General features: G+C 41.5%; 3 protein-coding genes across 3 annotated transcripts; 2 read left to right on the top strand and 1 right to left on the bottom strand.

Moving 5' to 3' along the window:
- Positions 1–4,832: 4,832 nt before the first annotated feature.
- LOC120719214 (protein preY, mitochondrial-like) lies at positions 4,833–6,378 on the top strand. The gene is made up of 2 exons (XM_040008251.1): positions 4,833–5,117; positions 6,167–6,378. Exons 1-2 carry the CDS (start codon positions 4,915–4,917, stop codon positions 6,300–6,302), a joined length of 339 nt encoding a protein of 112 aa, XP_039864185.1. The 5' UTR covers positions 4,833–4,914; the 3' UTR covers positions 6,303–6,378.
- An 80-nt stretch (positions 6,379–6,458) lies between these two features.
- Positions 6,459–6,975, top strand: LOC120719215 (phosphatidylinositol N-acetylglucosaminyltransferase subunit Y-like). The gene has a single exon (XM_040008252.1). It carries the CDS (start codon positions 6,486–6,488, stop codon positions 6,696–6,698), a length of 213 nt encoding a protein of 70 aa, XP_039864186.1. The 5' UTR covers positions 6,459–6,485; the 3' UTR covers positions 6,699–6,975.
- A 2,682-nt stretch (positions 6,976–9,657) lies between these two features.
- Positions 9,658–19,481, bottom strand: tat (tyrosine aminotransferase). Its single transcript, XM_040007662.1, has 12 exons — positions 19,348–19,481; positions 17,419–17,723; positions 17,212–17,316; positions 17,009–17,076; positions 16,669–16,827; positions 16,092–16,230; positions 15,949–16,001; positions 12,226–12,378; positions 11,965–12,093; positions 11,679–11,762; positions 10,465–10,563; positions 9,658–10,374 (listed from the first exon to the last, which is right to left on the bottom strand). The coding sequence occupies exons 1-12, from the start codon at positions 19,350–19,352 to the stop codon at positions 10,234–10,236; spliced, it is 1,440 nt and encodes a 479-aa protein (XP_039863596.1). The 5' UTR covers positions 19,353–19,481; the 3' UTR covers positions 9,658–10,233.
- Between the last annotated feature and the right edge of the window lie 210 nt (positions 19,482–19,691).

The following is a 19,691-nucleotide window of genomic DNA, read 5'->3' as shown; positions in this document are numbered from 1 at the left end:
AGCACAGATCCACTGAGCGCTCAACACAGACAGCATAGTCAGAAGGAAGAGCGCAGGGCAAGCTAGCGAGACAGAAGTTAAGCTCTACTTGCAACATTCAGATCTGGCGTTTGGAATTATTTTGGTTTTCATGTGACGTATGACCCTGAAGGTAAGCGAGTCATGGACTAAAGTAAAACAGTATGTTGGATGTGCCATGCAATGCTCAATTACATTGGTGTGAACTAGTGTGTTAGCGCAGTTAGCTCGTTAACGTGTTGGCCGTGTAGCCCCATGCACGGAGCGATCGGCGGTAGCTCGTTAACGGAGATTTGCCGTGTTGTGGCGTTAAGGTCATTTCAACGAGATTAACCTGAAAGCACTAGTGGGAACACAACGAATATGACTGCACATTTACGCCGACATCATCCTAGTGCAAAGACAAAAACAACAAGCATGCTACTAACTTTAGCCGAGTCATTTAGACAGCTGTTAGCACATGATTCTCCTTATGCTGCTGAGAATATAGCCCAGAAGAAGCGGATAGTATAGCTTTTATTTTGGAAAGAGACATTTCTCTGTAATAAACTCTCTTTTCCAAAGATGAGTGATTCCTCAATCAGATACAGGGCTTGCAATATCGCTAGCCCGACGTCCCGGAGCTAGCGATTTTTTCAGTCGGGCTACCAAAATCTATCTCTTCCCTGCCCGTCGGGCTATTGTAGGAAAAATATATGTCAATGCTTTTGCATTCTTTCAGAAATGTAGCTGGGTAATTATGTCATTGGCATCGGTGAGCCACTGTCAATATGTGACATATTGAAGTCGCGTTTGAATTTGCGCTTGTTTTTTTGCTTTCACTTTGCAATCGTGCGAACTGTGTATAGAGAGCGACAGCACTGATCTGTGAGTGATGATAATTTGTGCACCAATTCCTCTGACATCGTCTTATTAATCGTTAGCTTACTATGCAAACATGACAAGTGAAATCTCCCGCAGCAAGCTTAAACATGTGAGAGGTTGATCGCGCAGAGAATCGCTGAGCTTATGTGAGTGAGCGTGTAAAAGCATTTCAGTTCTGCTGAGCCAAATAAGACAGGTCAGGGTGAAGAAGTGACAGCCAAAGAAAAGCTTACCACAAAACGGAGAAGTTATGACAAATCAGACTATAAGGCAAAAAGAAAGTGCAGCTTTATGGTTTCATGGACAAAAGAATTTCTGTGGCTGCAATATGACGAGCTAAATAACCAGGGCTGCACATAAGTGGTCCGCAGGTGCGCATTCGCTGTCAAAATATATATATATATATATATATATATATATATATATATTAGGGGTGCAACGATACACAAAATTCACGGTTCGGTTCGGTTCGATACTTTGGTGTCACGGTTCGATATTTTTCGATAGCAAAAAATGTTCATCGCATTTTTAATTTGTCATTTATAAAATTACAATATATATTTTAACTCAAAAGTACAGTTTTAAATTTAAACCCTAACCCCTTGTGCGTGTTTTTTATTTTGACAGCGATGCGCACCTGCGGACCACTTATGTGCAGCCCTGGTTATTTAGCTCATCATATTGCAGCCACAGAAATTCTTTTGTCCATGAAACCATAAAGCTGCACTTTCTTTTTGCCTTATAGTCTGATTGTCATAACTTTTCTGTTTTGTGGTAAGCTTTTCTTTGGCTGTCACTTCTTCACCCCTGACCTGTCTTATTGGCTCAGCAGAACTGAAATGCTTTTACACGCTCACTCACATAAGCTCAGCGATTCTCTGCGCGATCAACCTCTCACATGTTTAAGCTTGCTGCGGGAGATTTCACTTGTCATGTTTGCATAGTAAGCTAACGATTAATAAGACGATGTCAGAGGAATTGGTGCACAAATTATCATCACTCACAGATCAGTGCTGTCGCTCTCTATACACAGTTCGCACGATTGCAAAGTGAAAGCAAAAAACAAGCGCAAATTCAAACGCGACTTCAATATGTCACATATTGAAGTGGCTCACCGATTGCCAATGACATAATTACCCAGCTACATTTCTGAAAGAATGCAAAAGCATTGACATATATTTTTCCTACAATAGCCCGACGGGCAGGGAAGAGATAGATTTTGGTAGCCCGACTGAAAAAATCGCTAGCTCCGGGACGTCGGGCTAGCGATATTGCAAGCCCTGTATCTGATTGAGGAATCACTCATCTTTGGAAAAGAGAGTTTATTACAGAGAAATGGCTCTTTCCAAAATAAAAGCTATACTATCCGCTTCTTCTGGGCTATATTCTCAGCAGCATAAGGAGAATCATGTGCTAACAGCTGTCTAAATGACTCGGCTAAAGTTAGTAGCATGCTTGTTGTTTTTGTCTTTGCACTAGGATGATGTCGGCGTAAATGTGCAGTCATATTCGTTGTGTTCCCACTAGTGCTTTCAGGTTAATCTCGTTGAAATGACCTTAACGCCACAACACGGCAAATCTCCGTTAACGAGCTACCGCCGATCGCTCCGTGCATGGGGCTACACGGCCAACACGTTAACGAGCTAACTGCGCTAACACACTAGTTCACACCAATGTAATTGAGCATTGCATGGCACATCCAACATACTGTTTTACTTTAGTCCATGACTCGCTTACCTTCAGGGTCATACGTCACATGAAAACCAAAATAATTCCAAACGCCAGATCTGAATGTTGCAAGTAGAGCTTAACTTCTGTCTCGCTAGCTTGCCCTGCGCTCTTCCTTCTGACTATGCTGTCTGTGTTGAGCGCTCAGTGGATCTGCGCTCGACAGTGCAGCCTAGGCGGAGTAGTCGAACACAGATTCACTGAGCGCTCAACACAGACAGCATTGTCAGAAGGAAAGTTGATAAAATAAATTACAAATGTTGTATTGTTCGATACATATGCGTACCGAACCGAAAGCACTGTATCGAACGGTTCAATATCGATACGAATATCGTTGCACCCCTAATATATATATATATATATATGTCAGTGGCTTCTAGAAGCCACTGACATAAAGACAAGAAAGCTCCTTACCATGCATGGAGGGTTTCACCCCAAGTCCAGCACCCTGAGGCTGTACGCTAAGTGGAAGGAAGGGGGCCGGGGACTGGTGAGTGTCAGCACCACAGTCCAGGATGAGACAACGAACATCCAAGAATACATTGGGAAGATGGCCCCAACTGACCGAGTGCTCAGTGAATACCTCAGGCAGCAGAAACCCAAGAAAGAGGAGGGAGACGAGGAACCATCATGGAAGGACAGGCCCCTGCACGGTATGTACCACCGGCAGATAGAGGAGGTGGCTGATATCCAGAAATCCTACCAGTGGCTGGACAAAGCTGGACTGAAAGACAGCACAGAGGCACTAATCATGGCAGCACAAGAACAAGCTCTGAGCACAAGATCCATAGAGGCCGGGGTCTATCAAACCAGGCAAGACCCCAGGTGCAGGCTGTGTAAAGATGCCCCAGAGACAATCCAGCACATAACAGCAGGGTGCAAGATGCTAGCAGGCAAGGCATACATGGAACGCCATAACCAAGTGGCCGGCACAGTGTACAGGAACATCTGTGCCGAGTATAACCTGGAAGTCCCGAGGTCAAAATGGGAGACGCCCCCAAGGGTGGTGGAGAATGACCGAGCTAAGATCCTGTGGGACTTCCAGATACAGACGGACAAGATGGTGGTGGCTAACCAACCGGACATAGTGGTGGTAGACAAACAGAAGAAGACGGCCGTAGTGATCGATGTAGCAGTTCCCAATGACAGCAATATCAGGAAGAAGGAACACGAGAAGCTGGAGAAATACCAAGGGCTCAGAGAAGAGCTCGAGAGGATGTGGAGGGTGAAGGTAACGGTGGTCCCCGTGGTAATTGGAGCACTAGGTGCGGTGACTCCCAAGCTAAGCCAAGTGGCTCCAGTAGATCCCGGGAACAACATCGGAGATCTCTGTCCAGAAGAGCGCAGTCCTGGGAACAGCTAAGATACTGCGCAGGACCCTCAAGCTCCCAGGCCTCTGGTAGAGGACCCGAGCTTGAAGGATAAACCACCCGCAGGGGCGTGCTGGGTGTTTCTTTTATATATATATATATATATATATATATATATATATATATATATATATATATGGGATATATTACAGCTAGAAGCAGTTTTAAAACAAGTTGGTTGGGGCCCTGCCAACAAAGTCTCAGAGCAATATCTTCAGCCACATGGATGGGAGGGAATGCATTCTGCCCTGGGTGGCACTGAGCTCTACCACAATGTTTAATATTGTATGGCTCTAACCTGCTGGGAAATCATTCCTGGGACATCTACGGGGCTTAAAAGAAATCAGACTCCAAACAGCAACTGTTGCAAAATTCACAAAATGTGTATCTACATTAGTTTCCTTCACTTAAAGCCACTGCTGGGGTGGCCGTGACTTTTATTATTCTAAGGATATTTACCACAGTATGGTGGGCAGCATAGAGATCTCTCCTTATGGTGATGTGGAGTGTAGTCTAGCTGACCAAATCAGTGCTATTCGTATTAATTTAATGTTTATTGTTTCTTTGTTTGTTTTGTCATTATTTTATTTCCACATCTGGTCAAAGCCCACACACAGAATACGTTTGAATGAAATTAACACTGGGGCACTAACAGTGGAACACTGCCACCATGCGGGCAAATGTGGAAACTGCGCGATCAAACGTTCACCAAATGACATGTACGACTAGCAGTGGTATCTACCGTGTTAAATATAGTATGTTAGTTTGCATATGTGAGCAAGCCCGTGGTAGATATTTTTATTGAATAAGTGAAAAAGCGGAACATTTTAAACCCGAAAGGGCCAGGGAGTCACAGGAAGCGGACTGATTTCACGGTTACACGCGTACTTGTGCTTCCTGTAGGAGACTTGGACGCGGTAGGCACTTTGTGGTCATGTTTAAGAATGTTTTGAGCAGATTGCTGACTGAAACCTTCTTTGTTGAGCGTAATGTGAGAAACACGCCGTTATTACGGAGGGTAGCTGCCGTCTCCGCGCCGGTGAGGAGCTTTACGGACGTGAAGGACGAAGCGCAGCCGCCTTTCGACGCCGCCCTGCTGGAGGTCCTCGTATGTCCGCTGTCCAAGAAACCGCTCAGGTAACACACACAGACCTGTGCTCAGGTTACTTACTAATATTTACACGCTCTGGTTCCTGTTGTTCAGCCGTGTTGCTCTCTAGCAGGACAAACAGCACCACCTCACACGCACTTTCAAATGTGTAAAACAGTTTGAGCCTTTTAAATTGTTCAGTTCTTGTCCAGTTTGAAGACGCAACACTGCGATGTACTTGCTGATTGGCTGGCTTATTAGGGTCTGTCATTTGCCTTCGCAGATATTTTACATCTGTGAAAACAAATGCAAATTATGCCTGAATCTGATTTAGCTGAACATCTGTGTGGCTCTCAACACAACCCCTCACTCACATAGACAAACACAACACCTACGCCAGGAAGCTCTTTGTGAACTACGGCTCAACATTTAACACCATCACCACCAAACAGACTGGAGTTCAGATGAACCTGGATATTAGATTTCCTCACTAATCGCCCTCAGATTGCTGTTAACCACGAGCTTTGGTTGTTGTTAAGTTTGCAGATGATATGATGCAGTTGGAATCTGCCAACAGTGATGATACAAACAGCAGGAAGGAGGTTCACAATTTGACCCCATAGACTGATGATAACCTGCTCTTAAACACCACAAAGACCATTACAGGCTTCAGGACCTTATGTGTATATACTTCTCAAACTTTATACTTTGTAATGCATGTCAGTAAATTGTATTATTTAAGTACTGTCCTTATCCTCCACTGAATCTTTTTTTTCTGAAAAGTTCTCTGAGATCAGATTTAGATTTTTAGGTTTATCTCCTAAAACTTTTAAATTAATGATCATCGAGCTTCCTGTTGTTGAGTTCCTGAGGACTGCACACGAGCACATCTGTGCTGGTGTTTTTTACACACACCCATTGTGGGCAAATGCTTACATAAATATGATAACATAAAACAAGCATTGCATGTGTGTGTCATGGTTTTATTAAGTTCAGATGAACTACAGCTGCTACTGCTGCTGCATTCACAGTTTGTAGGAAATATGAGCACTTCAGTGCTATGAAAGACTTATTCTACTACGTTATTCCTCCACAGATACGAGCCTAAGACCAACGAGCTGATCAACGAGGAGCTCGGCATTGCCTATCCCGTCATCGACGGCATTCCCAACATGATCCCTCAGGAGGCCAGACTCATTCGGAAAGATGCTTCAGACACACCTGCACAGTAACAGAAAAGCCTTCACTTTGAGTTGACCTGAGCAAAAACAAACTGGACGCTGGCTTTAAAAAAACTGTTTGACTAAATAAAATTGAGGTGTTGGATTCTTTCAGTTGTATTTTGGCATTCTAGCCAAAGCGCACGTAACACATCATCATCCGGCAGCGCGTTACCTCCGAGCCCATCTGCAAACATGTTGTCCCTGTCTGTGATGGTGGGACTGGTCCCCATAGTGTCCCTCTTTGGTTTGTTCTACTCTGCGGCGGTGGATGAGAACTTCCCTCAGGGCTGCACCAGCAGCAGCAGTCTGTGCTTCTACAGCCTGCTGCTGCCCGTCACCATCCCCGTCTACGTCTTCTTCCACCTCTGGAGCTGGATGGGGATCAAGCTTTTCAGGCACAACTAGGCTGGCATCTCAACACAGATGTGTTGAGTTGCCAGCCTCACACAGTTGTAAAACATCTGTGGCTGAAGTGGCTTTCATTTCTTTAAGCCCTTTGGAGGAAGGTAAAGACGGATGGTGCATGGATGCTTTTTAAAGCTGAAAATATTTTTGTCTCATTTAGAGTATGAGACACAGTATGTTAGTCATTACAGCTGTTAAACAAACCCCTGGATATCATTTGCACATAAAGTAGAAGGCTGTATATTTTCTGAGCAAATAATAAAAATCTTTATGCAAATCCACTGTTTCCATACTTGAGTCCTGACTTCACAAAACGGGAACATCTACTCGTTTTAAATGAATGCATTTGAATATATAACAGACTACATTTGTGCAGAATCGACTGTGCTGTGATCTGCAGTGTGTCTCAGTTTTATTGCATTCAGAAAATTCACAAGCTGATATTTAAAAGTGGAACTCAGACAAACTTGCCTGACAGCTCAAACATGACAGAGCACCCAAAACTTTTAAGTCGTGCTGCACAACACCGTCCTCAGATGTGTTTTTCTACCACAGTTCATGTTGAACTCATGAAAGCGTGATTCCTCTTCTGATGAATGTTGGGAACGTTCAGCAGGAGCCTTCAGCGTGCATCATAGAGGGAAACGCGATCTGACAGCATTAGAGCTGCTGACTTTCTGCTCAAAGACTCGGGTTGAGCTCGAGGTTCAGGAGCAATGCAAATTTGACACACGCTGCTCTTCACCTGAAGACACGAAAACTGAACTGGTGCTGCAGAAATGATGCAGTGTCTGCTGGAAAAGTTTTGGGAATGCACAAACTGTGACGTCTAAGGACTTTTATCTGAATCAAGAGTTACGATGGAGGCAGGTCGGAGTGTAGAAACCTGAAGATTCCTGCTTTTGAGTTTCAAACTTTGATTTTAAAGTTGTTTCTTTTCTTCTGTGTTCTCACAGTCATGCTGTTTCTTCTCGATTTTCTTTCCTCACAGCTGCTCATCCTTCTGTGAAACAGAAAGAGACAGGTTGGTTATTTTATTGAATTAGCGTGTCTTAGTGCTCTTTTGGTATGAGCAGAGACGCCCAGCACTGAGCTGCTGACGGTCATTTTAAGTTGGAGAAAGTTGAAAAGAGTCACTGCTTGTTTGATTTGTCAGTTTTGCAGACAGCAGCACTCAGAGCACTTGTATCATCAGTCATGAGCAAACTTCCACTGGCTCTACTACGTATATATCAAAACAAAACAGAAATTTGATGCCTGTGATATTCCAGAGAAAGACCTCAGGCTTTATGTGGCCAGGCTCTGTGTAGTTTGACATTTTACTGAGCACGTATGTGCACATCTATCCATAAACTGGATTAATCATGCAAACTGCACGAACGTGAGATCCACGTGGCTGCATGAGGAGCTGTCAATGCTACGTTTGGTGCCTTTAAAGTTACCCTTGAGGATAGATATTGCTTTTATGACTTATTAGTTTCCCAGGTGAAATATGGATATGGCATCCTGCAGTTGCACCAGCAGCACAGTGGCCAGCAAGGCTTGCAACGCCTGCCCTGACCTCATTCATTAATGAATCTGTGGAGGATGGTCATCATTTCCTCCACAGTGCTTTTGGTTATCCTGCACAGTGTGGCAAGAAAACAAACCTTCCCATCGCCCAGTAGGAGGCTCCACAGACCAGCCAAAAGTTATTACCAGCCGTGTCACGGCTCCATCACTGTGGGCAGGCAGATGGAGCAGCATGTGAGTGTTGTTGATAGTCTGAATGCTGGTTTGAGATCAGCTTCAGTGATGAAGGAGGACATTCGGTGTGCATAAGGAGATTAAAGGCAGTCTTTAAGTCCCAGCTAGCTCAAACATGAGATAAAATACACTGCACAGGTAAACTCATGTTTTCTTTCTGAGCAAATCAGTTAAGCCAGGACTAAAGTTAAGCTTCATAACTGCATGAATGTAAGTTTTATATTTTACTGGAGCAGTGCTAGTCAATCCTTTCTTTTTTTTATTCCCCTAAATATAGAAATGTGTTGTTTGTTGTAATAATTTGTTTTGCATCAAATATTTTTAAAAATATTTTAATCCAGAGACAAAACTCGGCTTCTGGAAAAGAAAAAATGATCACGTTATGAGTCCTAATATTTGTTCCACTGTGTTGTAAACACAAGTTCTCCAAAATATTTATAAGAATTGATAAGAAACGAAGATCACTAAAACTATTAAAACCTCATTTTAACATGTTTTTGTTCAATAAGCCTCATAAGTTATGGATAAACCACATGAGCCTTGTGTTTCTGTCATGTAGTGACTGATGCTGATCAACTGTATTTGGCTTTGCAGTTGTGCAAAAGTCTTGAGTCACCCCTCGTTTCTTTATATGTTGCTTCCTAGGAATCAGACAGACTCAGTTCTCTTTCTGAATCTCTTTTAAAGTTTTTCTTTGTTAAATCATTTACACTGATCTATGAATCAATTTTGCATAAAAAATACTCCGAACCCAAGGGATGAAACGGGGTTGTGTAGATACAACTTAGCAAAGAACCAATTTGAAATTGTATGTTTACACTTTGTTACTAACTGCCTGTAGCAAAAATATCATTTGTTCCAGTTTCTTTAGTTGAATCTCTGCAAAATGCCAAAGATAGCACACTTTGAACTGAGGACTGGTGGGTCTAAAAATACTGTCTGCAGCAGATAAACAGTATCTGAAAGTCATGAGGAAAACGTCCTGCAGAGACCCGACAGGACCTGAGGGATGCATTTGGATCTTCAGCTGCTCCATCTACTGTTCACTGAAGCCTCATCAGAAACGTTCTCCGTGGAAGAGTGGCTGTCGAGAAGACATTCTTAAAGAAGGGAAACGGGAAGAAAAGGCTGTGAAAGTTACGCAGGAAGTGGACTGTCTGATAGAGCAATGAATCCAAATGTGAAATTTTTGATTCAAATCATCAGAGGAGGATTATTTTGTTTCCGTTTATATTTTATTCTACAATTTTTCTTTAACATTGAATATTTATCCTTTACCTGTTATGTCAGTACAGTTTATTATATTAACTGTTAACAATGGCACAAAACAAAATGCTGTGTCTGAAAATAATGCACAATATTTATACTTCGTCTATCTACATAGACAGACAGACAGACAGACAGACAGACAGACAGATAGATAGATCTCATGTATGGAGGTGATTATCAGTATACAAAGGCTTATAAAAACAAACAAACACATTCACTTCCTCTACTTGTAGCTCAGGAAAAAAAGCGAGCATAAACTAACAAAGAAGCTAGCTGCAGATTATATCAAAGAGGTGTGTAAGTGAAATACAATTTATATAAATATACAAGTACAGGTTAATACAAGCTGTCAGTATAAAATATAAATATCACATTTGTTCATTTCTTAAGAGTTTACATAAAAATTACACCATTAGATATGCTGTTGTATGCTTTTTGTTGCCATGGCAGCTTTTGAAAAAAAAGATTTCAGGGTAATGTTGTGGTGGGACAGCTGTAAGACTGGTACAGCGCCCCTGCATTACTGGTCCAGGTCATTGCTGTCACGGCTGGGGGGGCGATAGTGGCTCTGGCAAAACTCCCTGATCCGAGCACAAGCCTCCAGCATCATCTCCTCCGGGACTGTCACCACAATGCGGAAGAAGTTGGGATACTCAAACGCCTGTGAAACGTCAGGAAGGATGGAGTTTAGAAATATGTCGGTGTGAGGACCGACGAATCAGCAGTGAGAGGAAAGGTGATGGCGTCTTACCGAAGCAGGCAGACAGAAGACAGACTGCTCAGTCACCAGCCGTTCGGTGAAGTCCACATCGTTCTTAAAATCTGGGAAGTGATCCATGTCGATCCCAATCTGGAAAATGTAAACACCATGGTTGGTCTAACCTCTGAACTCTGAATGCTGACATCATTCAGACTCCTTTACTGTGTGCACACTTCATTTGTAGTTTCCCACCAGTCAATGAAATCTTTCATTTTCAAAGGTATTCAGACCCTTTTAGTGGTTCCGACGTGTTCTCAGCTGTATTCCATTTGCCTGAATCATCCTTAATCATGTGACTGGAGAGACTTGAGAATTTCTCACATGGGATATCAAATCCCATAATTTTTATTTCACGTCACCAAAACTCTCAGTAGATCTCTTTGATAAAACTATGGTGAAGCAGAAATCTGCCAACAGTGTCCCCAGGGTGCTTAGCGGCCAAACTTTGGGAGAAATTTAAAGCCATGAGGATTCTTCCTACATCCGTCAGTCTGGCCAAACAGAGTAGTCAGGCAGGTAGGTCCTTGATCACAAAGGTGACCAGGAGCCCAAACAGTCGCTCTGATAGAGCTTCAGAAGTCCTGGAGAACCTGCTGGTAGCACCACCATCTCACCAGCACCCCATCAGTCAGACTTTTATGTTATGGGCAAAGAGAAATGTAAACTATGACAATCTGTCCAAAAGGCCAAAATGTAACTATTTGTTGCCATAGTAGAAGTACTTTGTCCATGTATCTACATCTCACATCTGCACATGGACACGCCTAAACTCATTATAAACCCCGATACACTCATTACCTGCTGACACTAGCCCCACAGAGAAGCACGGCGGTGGTATCATCGTGCTGTGGGGTGCAGCAGGTACAGGGAGATGAATGATGAATGCAAATAAATATAAATATTGTAGAGATTACCTAAGCTGTAACTGCTGCTCAAAGACCTCATTCAACGTGTGAATTAAAGGTCTAAAAACTTCTGTAAAGTTTCTGTTTTAAACTCACAAATCTGATTTTTAAAGTCATTTAAATGGTTAAGTGTGAGTCATTTGCAAAATCCAGACACTGTGGAAATGTCCCATAAAATGTGATAACCTGGGCACAGAGCACAGTTCACTGCAAAAATGATGATGAGGAGGAAACTAAATGTGACTGAGAAAATGATCATGGCACAGAAATTTGAATGCAAACCACACGTTCAACACTCACCATGATGTACATGGCTCCTGAAGGCATGACAGGGTTCAGGCCGGGGACGGAGGACAGCTCGCTGAAGCAAATCTCTGAGTTAGACTGAGGAAGCAAAGAACGATCAACCGTTCACACAGTGTCATGTGATGCATATTAATGTGCATTACTATGTGATTTTGAGACAGAATTAAGACATAACAACAAGAATCTGGACTGAAGGAACAAAAAAGGAACCAGGGTCAGCTACTGCTACTCAAAGTTAATTATAAAGGTGGAATATATTAAAACAACTTCTCTCCATTACCTTAAGGAAGCCGATGGTGTTGTTGTAGAAGCTTGGAGGAGTGTTGTCGAGGATTTGCTCCAGCGCCCCCTGAACGATACTGCAGGCTCCCAGAATACGCTGGCTGAGTTTTACCAGACCCTGTCGAATCTGAACGAAGAAACGTGTCAGTCGGGTAAATGTAATGTGCAAATTATCGTATATCATTGTGTGTTTGGATTGAAACAATCGGTCAACGCTTCCCCCATCAGGAACTGTAAAAAATAAATAAATAAAAAGTACCTCAGTTCCAAATATATCATTCCTGTCATGGATGAGGATCCATCCCATCCTCCAGCCAGGCACCAGCCAGCGTTTAGCCAAACCGCCACAGGACAGGATGGGAACATCACTGCTGAGGGATGCCATTGAAGGAGAACTGCATCCTGGGAAAACCTGAGGGCAAAAACAAGAATAAAAACTTTATATTACATATGCAGATATTTGACGTTTACAGATGTTTCATTGAGGCAAACTGATGTGCAGCCGTTTTAATTCATATGACTTAAAAGGAGAAAATCATCATGGTGTTGTTGTTTGGATCAGTTTGGGTTTCCCACAGACTGACACCACAGGGAAAAAACGAGAGGGCTTGGAGATAAGCGAAAAAAAAATCATAGGAATTCTTGGTAATTTTGAAATTATGTTATTAACACGAAGGCTCGGTGTTAAAGAGAGACCAAACTTTCTCAGGCAGATCAGAGGAAGGACGGGAAGACCCAGGGCTGGAGGTGTTGCAAAGCAAGTTGCAGATGCACAGCAACTATTGCTGACTGAAGCAGCTCAAAGAGAGCACTTGCTCAAAGAGATCAGCTGATGTCTTATTTATTAATTAAGCATTTCTGTAGTTATGCTTTCTTCATTTCAATTTGTGTCTGATGCCCTCCTTAAAAAGAAGAGGAAACAAATAAACTTCTGTCATTTACACAGCGATGTATAGTCAGAACTACTTTCATCCTCATGTTCACTAACAGCATGACAGCAGCTGTTTACAGAGTAAAACACAGCAGCGAGGAAAGTGTTAAAAGACACAAACAACAATTACATCAACTTTTTGCATAATCTTGCATAATATTCTTCCTGAAAGTCTCACAAAAATACCAGAGAGAAACAAAAGGAAGAGAGTTAAAGAGGGAGGCCGATGCTGAGGTAACCACAAAGAGAAACGTTTCACCCACAGAAAGCTGGTTCTTATTAAAGCTGCGTGACATGGAGAAAAGACACTACCCCGCATCCTATTGGCCAGACTGAAGTGAATGACATAACAGCAGCACTAACGTGATTGCATAACTCGTTTTCTGGCACAAATGTCTTAAATGCCTCTCAGATCAAGAGGAGGACAAATGTAAAGCATTGATCAACATAGATGCAATGAAAAGCTTGATGGAGACAATGGAGTGAATGCATGTGCAGCTGTGTGCATGGCTTATAACTGTGACTCACAGGCAGGTCAAACATCTCCACAGAGAGCATGTTGACTGTGCGGACGTGCCCCATAAAACCACAATTTATCACTGAAGGGCTTACAGAGGTGAGGAGCAGGGGCACTGACCCACTGCCTGAAACGTCCTAGGTGTTGCAGCTCACAGTCGCCGCTCACTGAAAAACAGGCCTCACCAGTGCACCCTGAGGCCACGTCTCCACCCACCACACGGCCCCCATTCCTCCCCAGGTTCTGCTGTAACAAAACCAGACAGCTGCAGTAATTGCAAGCACATGCAGCCAAAAAAGTGCAAAGTCATTCTGGTCTGCACATGCTCATTATGGAACGGTCCAATGGTGGCGAGGTGGTTTGTGGAAGCACCCAGTAACCCCGACTTTAAACTATTACACTCACAACAGCTCCCACAAAAACAAGCTTTCAAAAGTTGTTTTTTGTTCAGCTTTAATATCATCAAGCAGGCGAGTCAGCAAGTCCACTGCGACACAAGGCCTCCCAGTGTTTTTCCACAAAAGCACACATCTTCATCTCAACTCCAGAGCTGAGATGAAAACGTGTGAAGATGGCAAAGGAAATATCACAGACGATGCAGTGTGCAGCATGCATGTACTAAATGCCTCTTAAACGACTGATCGATCGATTGTTTTAGTTTGCACTCATTAGACAGACCAACACATTGTAAAGTGCAAAAGTTAAAACAGCTCAGATGTAACAAAGGACTGGAGGGAAGTCTTTTGGGAATAAATCCGAACAAGACCCAAACTGTCAACTTCAGCTGAGACAAAGATGATCGGAAACTCCTCAAAACAACCCCCACGAACTAAAAGATGCTAAAGCATCATAGTTACTGTCTACTGTTACGTGAGTTTTATTTAGCAGAGACATGCCTGGAGGATAAAGGTGAGGCAACAAAGAAAGAAAAAAACGAGTGTAAGTTCAAATATTTCGGGAACCATTTATGTCAGAGGTAGAACACTCTACATGTACATATCATTTTTAAAATAATAGTTATTATAAATGCATATGATGCACTTATAGCCTATAAAAAGGAAATAAAGGTGTTCTGACAGATCAATTTGAATTCTCAGTGGAAAATTACTGCACTGTTGCCTCATCTCCATTTGTTGCGAGCTGACAAACAATATGATGGCTGCCAGAGAGTGTGTCTGCTTATCTGTGGACATATTTGCATGACCTTCAACTAAACTTTGACCAGTACAGAGTTTCCCAGACTGATGGTAAATGGCCTGCATTTGTATAGCGCCTTACTCAGTCCCTAAGGACCCCAAAGCACTTTACGCTACATTCAGTCATTCACACATTCACACACACATTCATTGTTATAAGATATGCATGTTAAAATGTGTTGCATCACTGACGGTTTCAAGAAGAGTTGCAGAATAAGAACTTTTCACATTTTATGAGCGGAGATCAAATTTTATTACTTTCAAGTGCGAGAAAATATTTTAGCAAATGTGAGGACAATAAGCTTGTCCTCATAAACGTTACGCTACATTATTATTCTTATTATGAGCAAATGCAATACTGCTGATAATGAGCAGAGAAGGATTTGTAACTGGAAGGTTTATATAACATATTTAGTTCTGAATATAACAATATTTAAGACCCTATTGTCCTTCGATGTAGAGTAGACATTGATTGGTTTTAATATGTTGGAAAAGTTTTGCTTTTGAAAAAAATATCTGAAAGAATCTTCAGAAACAGGAATATTTCACAGTTTCTGATAATGCAAAGCTGATGAGCAATCAAACTTTTGAAAGAGCTCCACGATTACACCCACGTGTACAGAAAAACAGTGGGACGGGTTCAGTATAGACCGAGCTGTCACTATATGCTGATGATTTAATTCTGTTTATTAGACAAAAATCTGTTCTAGCTTTATTCCATTTAATCAAACCTGAAATCTTTAAAGAAAACCTGTAAGTCACTGGACCTAGAAAAACAGACCACAGTTTTGCTGCAGCAGTTCTGGTTATACAATGCTAGTACTATTTTGTGAGTGTACACTCGATACTTGTTCAGATGTTCAAATCATATGTTTTTGCTCCTTTTTGACAAAAGTTGCTTTAAATGTCCAAAAACATTTGTGTGACGGTTTGTGGCTTTTACAGTTTTTACAACCAACATGACAAAATGATAAAATAGAAACATGTGAAGAGTATGAGTAAGAAGGACTTACCTTTGATCAGTTCTGATTATATTTAGTACTGGACTGTATGTTTTAACATGGATGCGGTCTTACTTTAAATCTTTATCTATCCACTGCTTGTCCTTGCTGACCTCCCGGCCACTGGCCTGCACAGAGGCACTAATCCCCCCCATGTGCTGATGTGAGGTTGTGCACGCACATCAGCACATGCAGAGCCAGGGCAAATGCCACCAACTGGAACAGAACATCTACTGTCATTGTGGTTTAAAACAAAAAGAAAGTGCCTCGCTGGTGTTGCACGAGCCAAGCCCACCTGTGCTGAGATGCAGCTTGTGTCGACAGCTGCTACACTCACCATATCACTGTAGATCTCATCAGCCAGGATGGGGACACAGTGTCTGGAGGCCACTGGACAAAAGAAGAATGGAATTGTTTGAGAGATGTTGTGTTTGTTTGCTTACAAAACTGGAATTCTTCCCCACTCTGAGTGCAGCCAACCTTTGAGGATCTCCTGCAGGTGCTTCTTGTTGAAAACAGAGCCACACGGGTTGGATGGGTTGGTGATGATTAGACAGGAAGTCCTCTCATCAATCAGGCTCTCCATGTGCTGCAGGTCAACCTCCCACGATTTCTCCGGCTGTGAAAATAATCATAATACATGTTTATGCACCGATGAGTGTTTATTATCATTACTTTACTTATATATTATTTTATGCCACTTTTACTTTAGTAACTTTACAAATTACATGCTCATAAAATCTGATTCTTTGATATAAATGAATCCAGTTAACAGAAAACATAAATGCTGTGTGTTCCACAGCCTTCACCGTCACCAGCCTCATTCACATGTTTCCTGCTCTGTTGCTCCTTTGAGATGTGGTCATTAAAATATGTGAAATCTTTCTGGGAGAAATAACAGATAAGCTGAGTGTGGCAGATCCATTTGAGTTTACCCATGATCGATGTACTTGAAAAGATGATGCCACTAAAATGTAATAATCATAACTGTTCCAGCCCAAAAAGTGTTTAGTGCTTAGTCCAGCATTAAAAACAGAGAAACTGTCCCCACACTTACAAGCAGGTTGTAGAGCTTGACCTCGATGCCCATGGAAACAGCCAGAGTTTTATATAAGGAGAAGCCTGGGCACGGTACCAGGATATTGTCTCCTGGGTTGCACAACACACTGATAGCCAGGTCGATGGCCTGACTGCATCCGCTGGTCAGAATCACATCCTGGAAGAGAGACAGGGTCTTCTTTAGTTCGGAGAATCTGTTAATTTCACACAGGAACTCAAAACAATCCACTGTAACGAGCAGATTGACGCCAAAGCCATTTGCTACTGAGTTTTTAGTAAAGGTGTAGTTCACATTTCAGATTTAGGGGCAGACGGTAATGTGTGTGAGGAGTGAGCACCTCTGCCTCCAGTGGAGCCTCAGGGCAGCTGTAGAAGTTTGCCACCGCCTGCCGACTCTGCAGGTAACCTGTCAGTGGACGCAGAGAAAGGATTCATGATTGTATATGTTCAACAGTTTCTTCTGCACTTTGCTGGCTCTTAGAAAAACATATTTATCTTTGCATCTATCTTTTCACATCATTTCACTTTAGGGATGGCTCACCGACAGAGGGAGCATAGCCGTTGTATTTTTGGGAGTCTATGGCATCCTTCATGGCCTGAAGCACTGCACCATCGGTGGGCAGGTTTCCAAACACGGTGGGATCCCCTGAGGAGCAAAGGTGAAGGTAATCAGCAGTTAGAAAAAACAAAGAATAAGCATGATGCAAACCCCCAAATCTAAAGTGAATTTTACGAGGAATCTCCTCACCGATCGAAAGTGCGATCATGGGTTTGTCCGGGTTCGGGGTGAGCTTCATCCCATCCACGATGGCCCTGATGGGGTTGAGCGTGTTGTTAGCCATCTCCGAGGGCTTCACCTCCCACCTCTGCCTCCGGCTCTTAGATTTGATCGGGTAAAAGGCACCTTTGATGTTGACATGGTGGACGCCATTCCCGTGCACCCCATTTCTGTTCACTCCATTTTCATTTAGGATTTTTCCATTTACCGTAGTTTTGCCACAAACTCCATTCCCGTTCATCTGAACCATGTAAGACTTGGTCTCCATCCTGGAACTAAAGAGTCCAGCACAGGATTAACAAATGATTCATTTAATCAGACTCAGTCTTGTAATGTGCCATACTTTGTATCTATACTCTCCTAGATTGCAGAGGTGTCAATTTCATATACAATATTTATATATTAAATATATAAAAATATGTATTGATAGTTATCATATTTATATCTGTAACTGTATTACAGACATATTTATTAATATATTTATTTAATGTAAACGTATGTATTTTTATTTATTTATTTTTTCCCAGTTTCTGTAAATATGTAAATTGATACAAATGCATATAAATACCAACGCAGAAAAATCCTAATTCTATAAATTCATTAGTTCCTTTGTTTATTTTATTATGACTGATTTTATCATCAGTGATTCCTCTGCATTATAGAATGTTTAATTATGCATTTATTTCTATTTATTTATTTGTTTAGTTATTTACTAAAGAGAGAGCTCAGAGTGTTTGTGATGGTGCGGTCACCAACAACTAATAATATATAAATACATACATGCATACATTTACCAATTAATACATAAAGTATGTCAAATTAAAAATTTATTTTAAAAACAATTAAATCACCACAAAAATTAATTCAAATGAATACGAACATTTTACATTAATTAGATTAATTAGAATCTTTATTTGTATTTTTTATGTATTTAATTGCTCTACTTCATTTAACGTTTGTGTTTTTAGTACAATGACATAAGTTGAGTCCAATGAAATACAATAAATGAATTAATCTGGGCCTTTGGGTTCGCCTTTTGATGTTGATGCATTTAGTTCCTTTCTATTAAATACATTTAGTTTATTTAATTGTTCAATTCTGTTTTCATTTCTTTAATTTGGCTCCGTCATCTCCGGTATATGAACAAAGGGCTCCAAAAAAAAAAAAGGGGGGGGGTTCTTGGTGTTTATTGGGCCTGATTACTCCTGCTTACTTCCAGCTGTGTGAACTTTGTGTTTGGAAAATACTAAAATAAAATACTAGAAATACTACAAATCTTCCACCGACAACCTTCATACATCAGTATTATCTATGGGTTTGTTTGTTTTTTTTTAAAAAACGAATATATATATATACACACACACACACACACATATATATGTACTATACTATATATACTGTAACAGTTGTTAATGGTCTCGCCTACACGTAACAGCCTACAAAAATCTTTTTCCTGAGGTACAAAAAAAAACAAACTTGAAAAATTGAGGTTTTGTGTGTAAAAAAAGAAAAAACAAGAAACAATTTATATATTTTCCTCATCAACGTGAATTATTGATCTGCTCAGATTTTGATCTCTTTTGCTGGATTACACTTTAACTTTCAAAGCTTTTCTGTTCAAGATTGTAATAAATGAAAGTGACCGCATTCACAGGTTAATATTTCATTGATAATTCATTCATAGATTCATCGGTCTACAAAGAAGCTGAGTTTTAGTATTAAGTGGTTTAAAGCATAAAGTTATCCAGTCGTAATAAGAGTGCTGTAATGTGTAATATAAATCTTTGAAAACTTGTAATTTATCAGGATGCCACTCAATTCATACGTGATTTTAAATCTGCCAATTAATGAAATTACATAATTTTAAAAAAAGAAAGAAAAATAATGTTGTTTACTTACCTCATGATTTATTCAAAGTCTCCAAAAAGCAGCAGCGCAGTTTAATCGCTCTCAGTTAAATTAAAGAACAGAAGCCAGGATGTACCAACCCGGCTTTATAGCGAGATCCCTGAAAATGGGTGTTGAGCCCTGCCCATAATTCCATTGGTGGAGATTGAGGGTTGTACCATCACACCCCTCTAACATCACTAACCAGAACCATACGACCACAAAACCTTAACAGCATCAATCAGCATGTGTAGGAGCAGTGAAAGAGAGGAGCTGGCCTCACGCACAGGGAGACCGCCTCAGTGCGTCACGCCAGAATCAGCCGGGGCCAAAGCGAGGGTCTGACAGCAGGGCAG

This window comes from Simochromis diagramma, unplaced genomic scaffold, assembly GCF_900408965.1.
Source record: "Simochromis diagramma unplaced genomic scaffold, fSimDia1.1 OVJJ01000545.1, whole genome shotgun sequence".
In the NCBI taxonomy this organism is placed as follows: Eukaryota; Metazoa; Chordata; class Actinopteri; order Cichliformes; family Cichlidae; genus Simochromis; species Simochromis diagramma.
The sequence above is the reverse complement of the archived record's forward strand: the minus strand, read 5'-3'. Positions and strand labels throughout refer to the sequence as shown.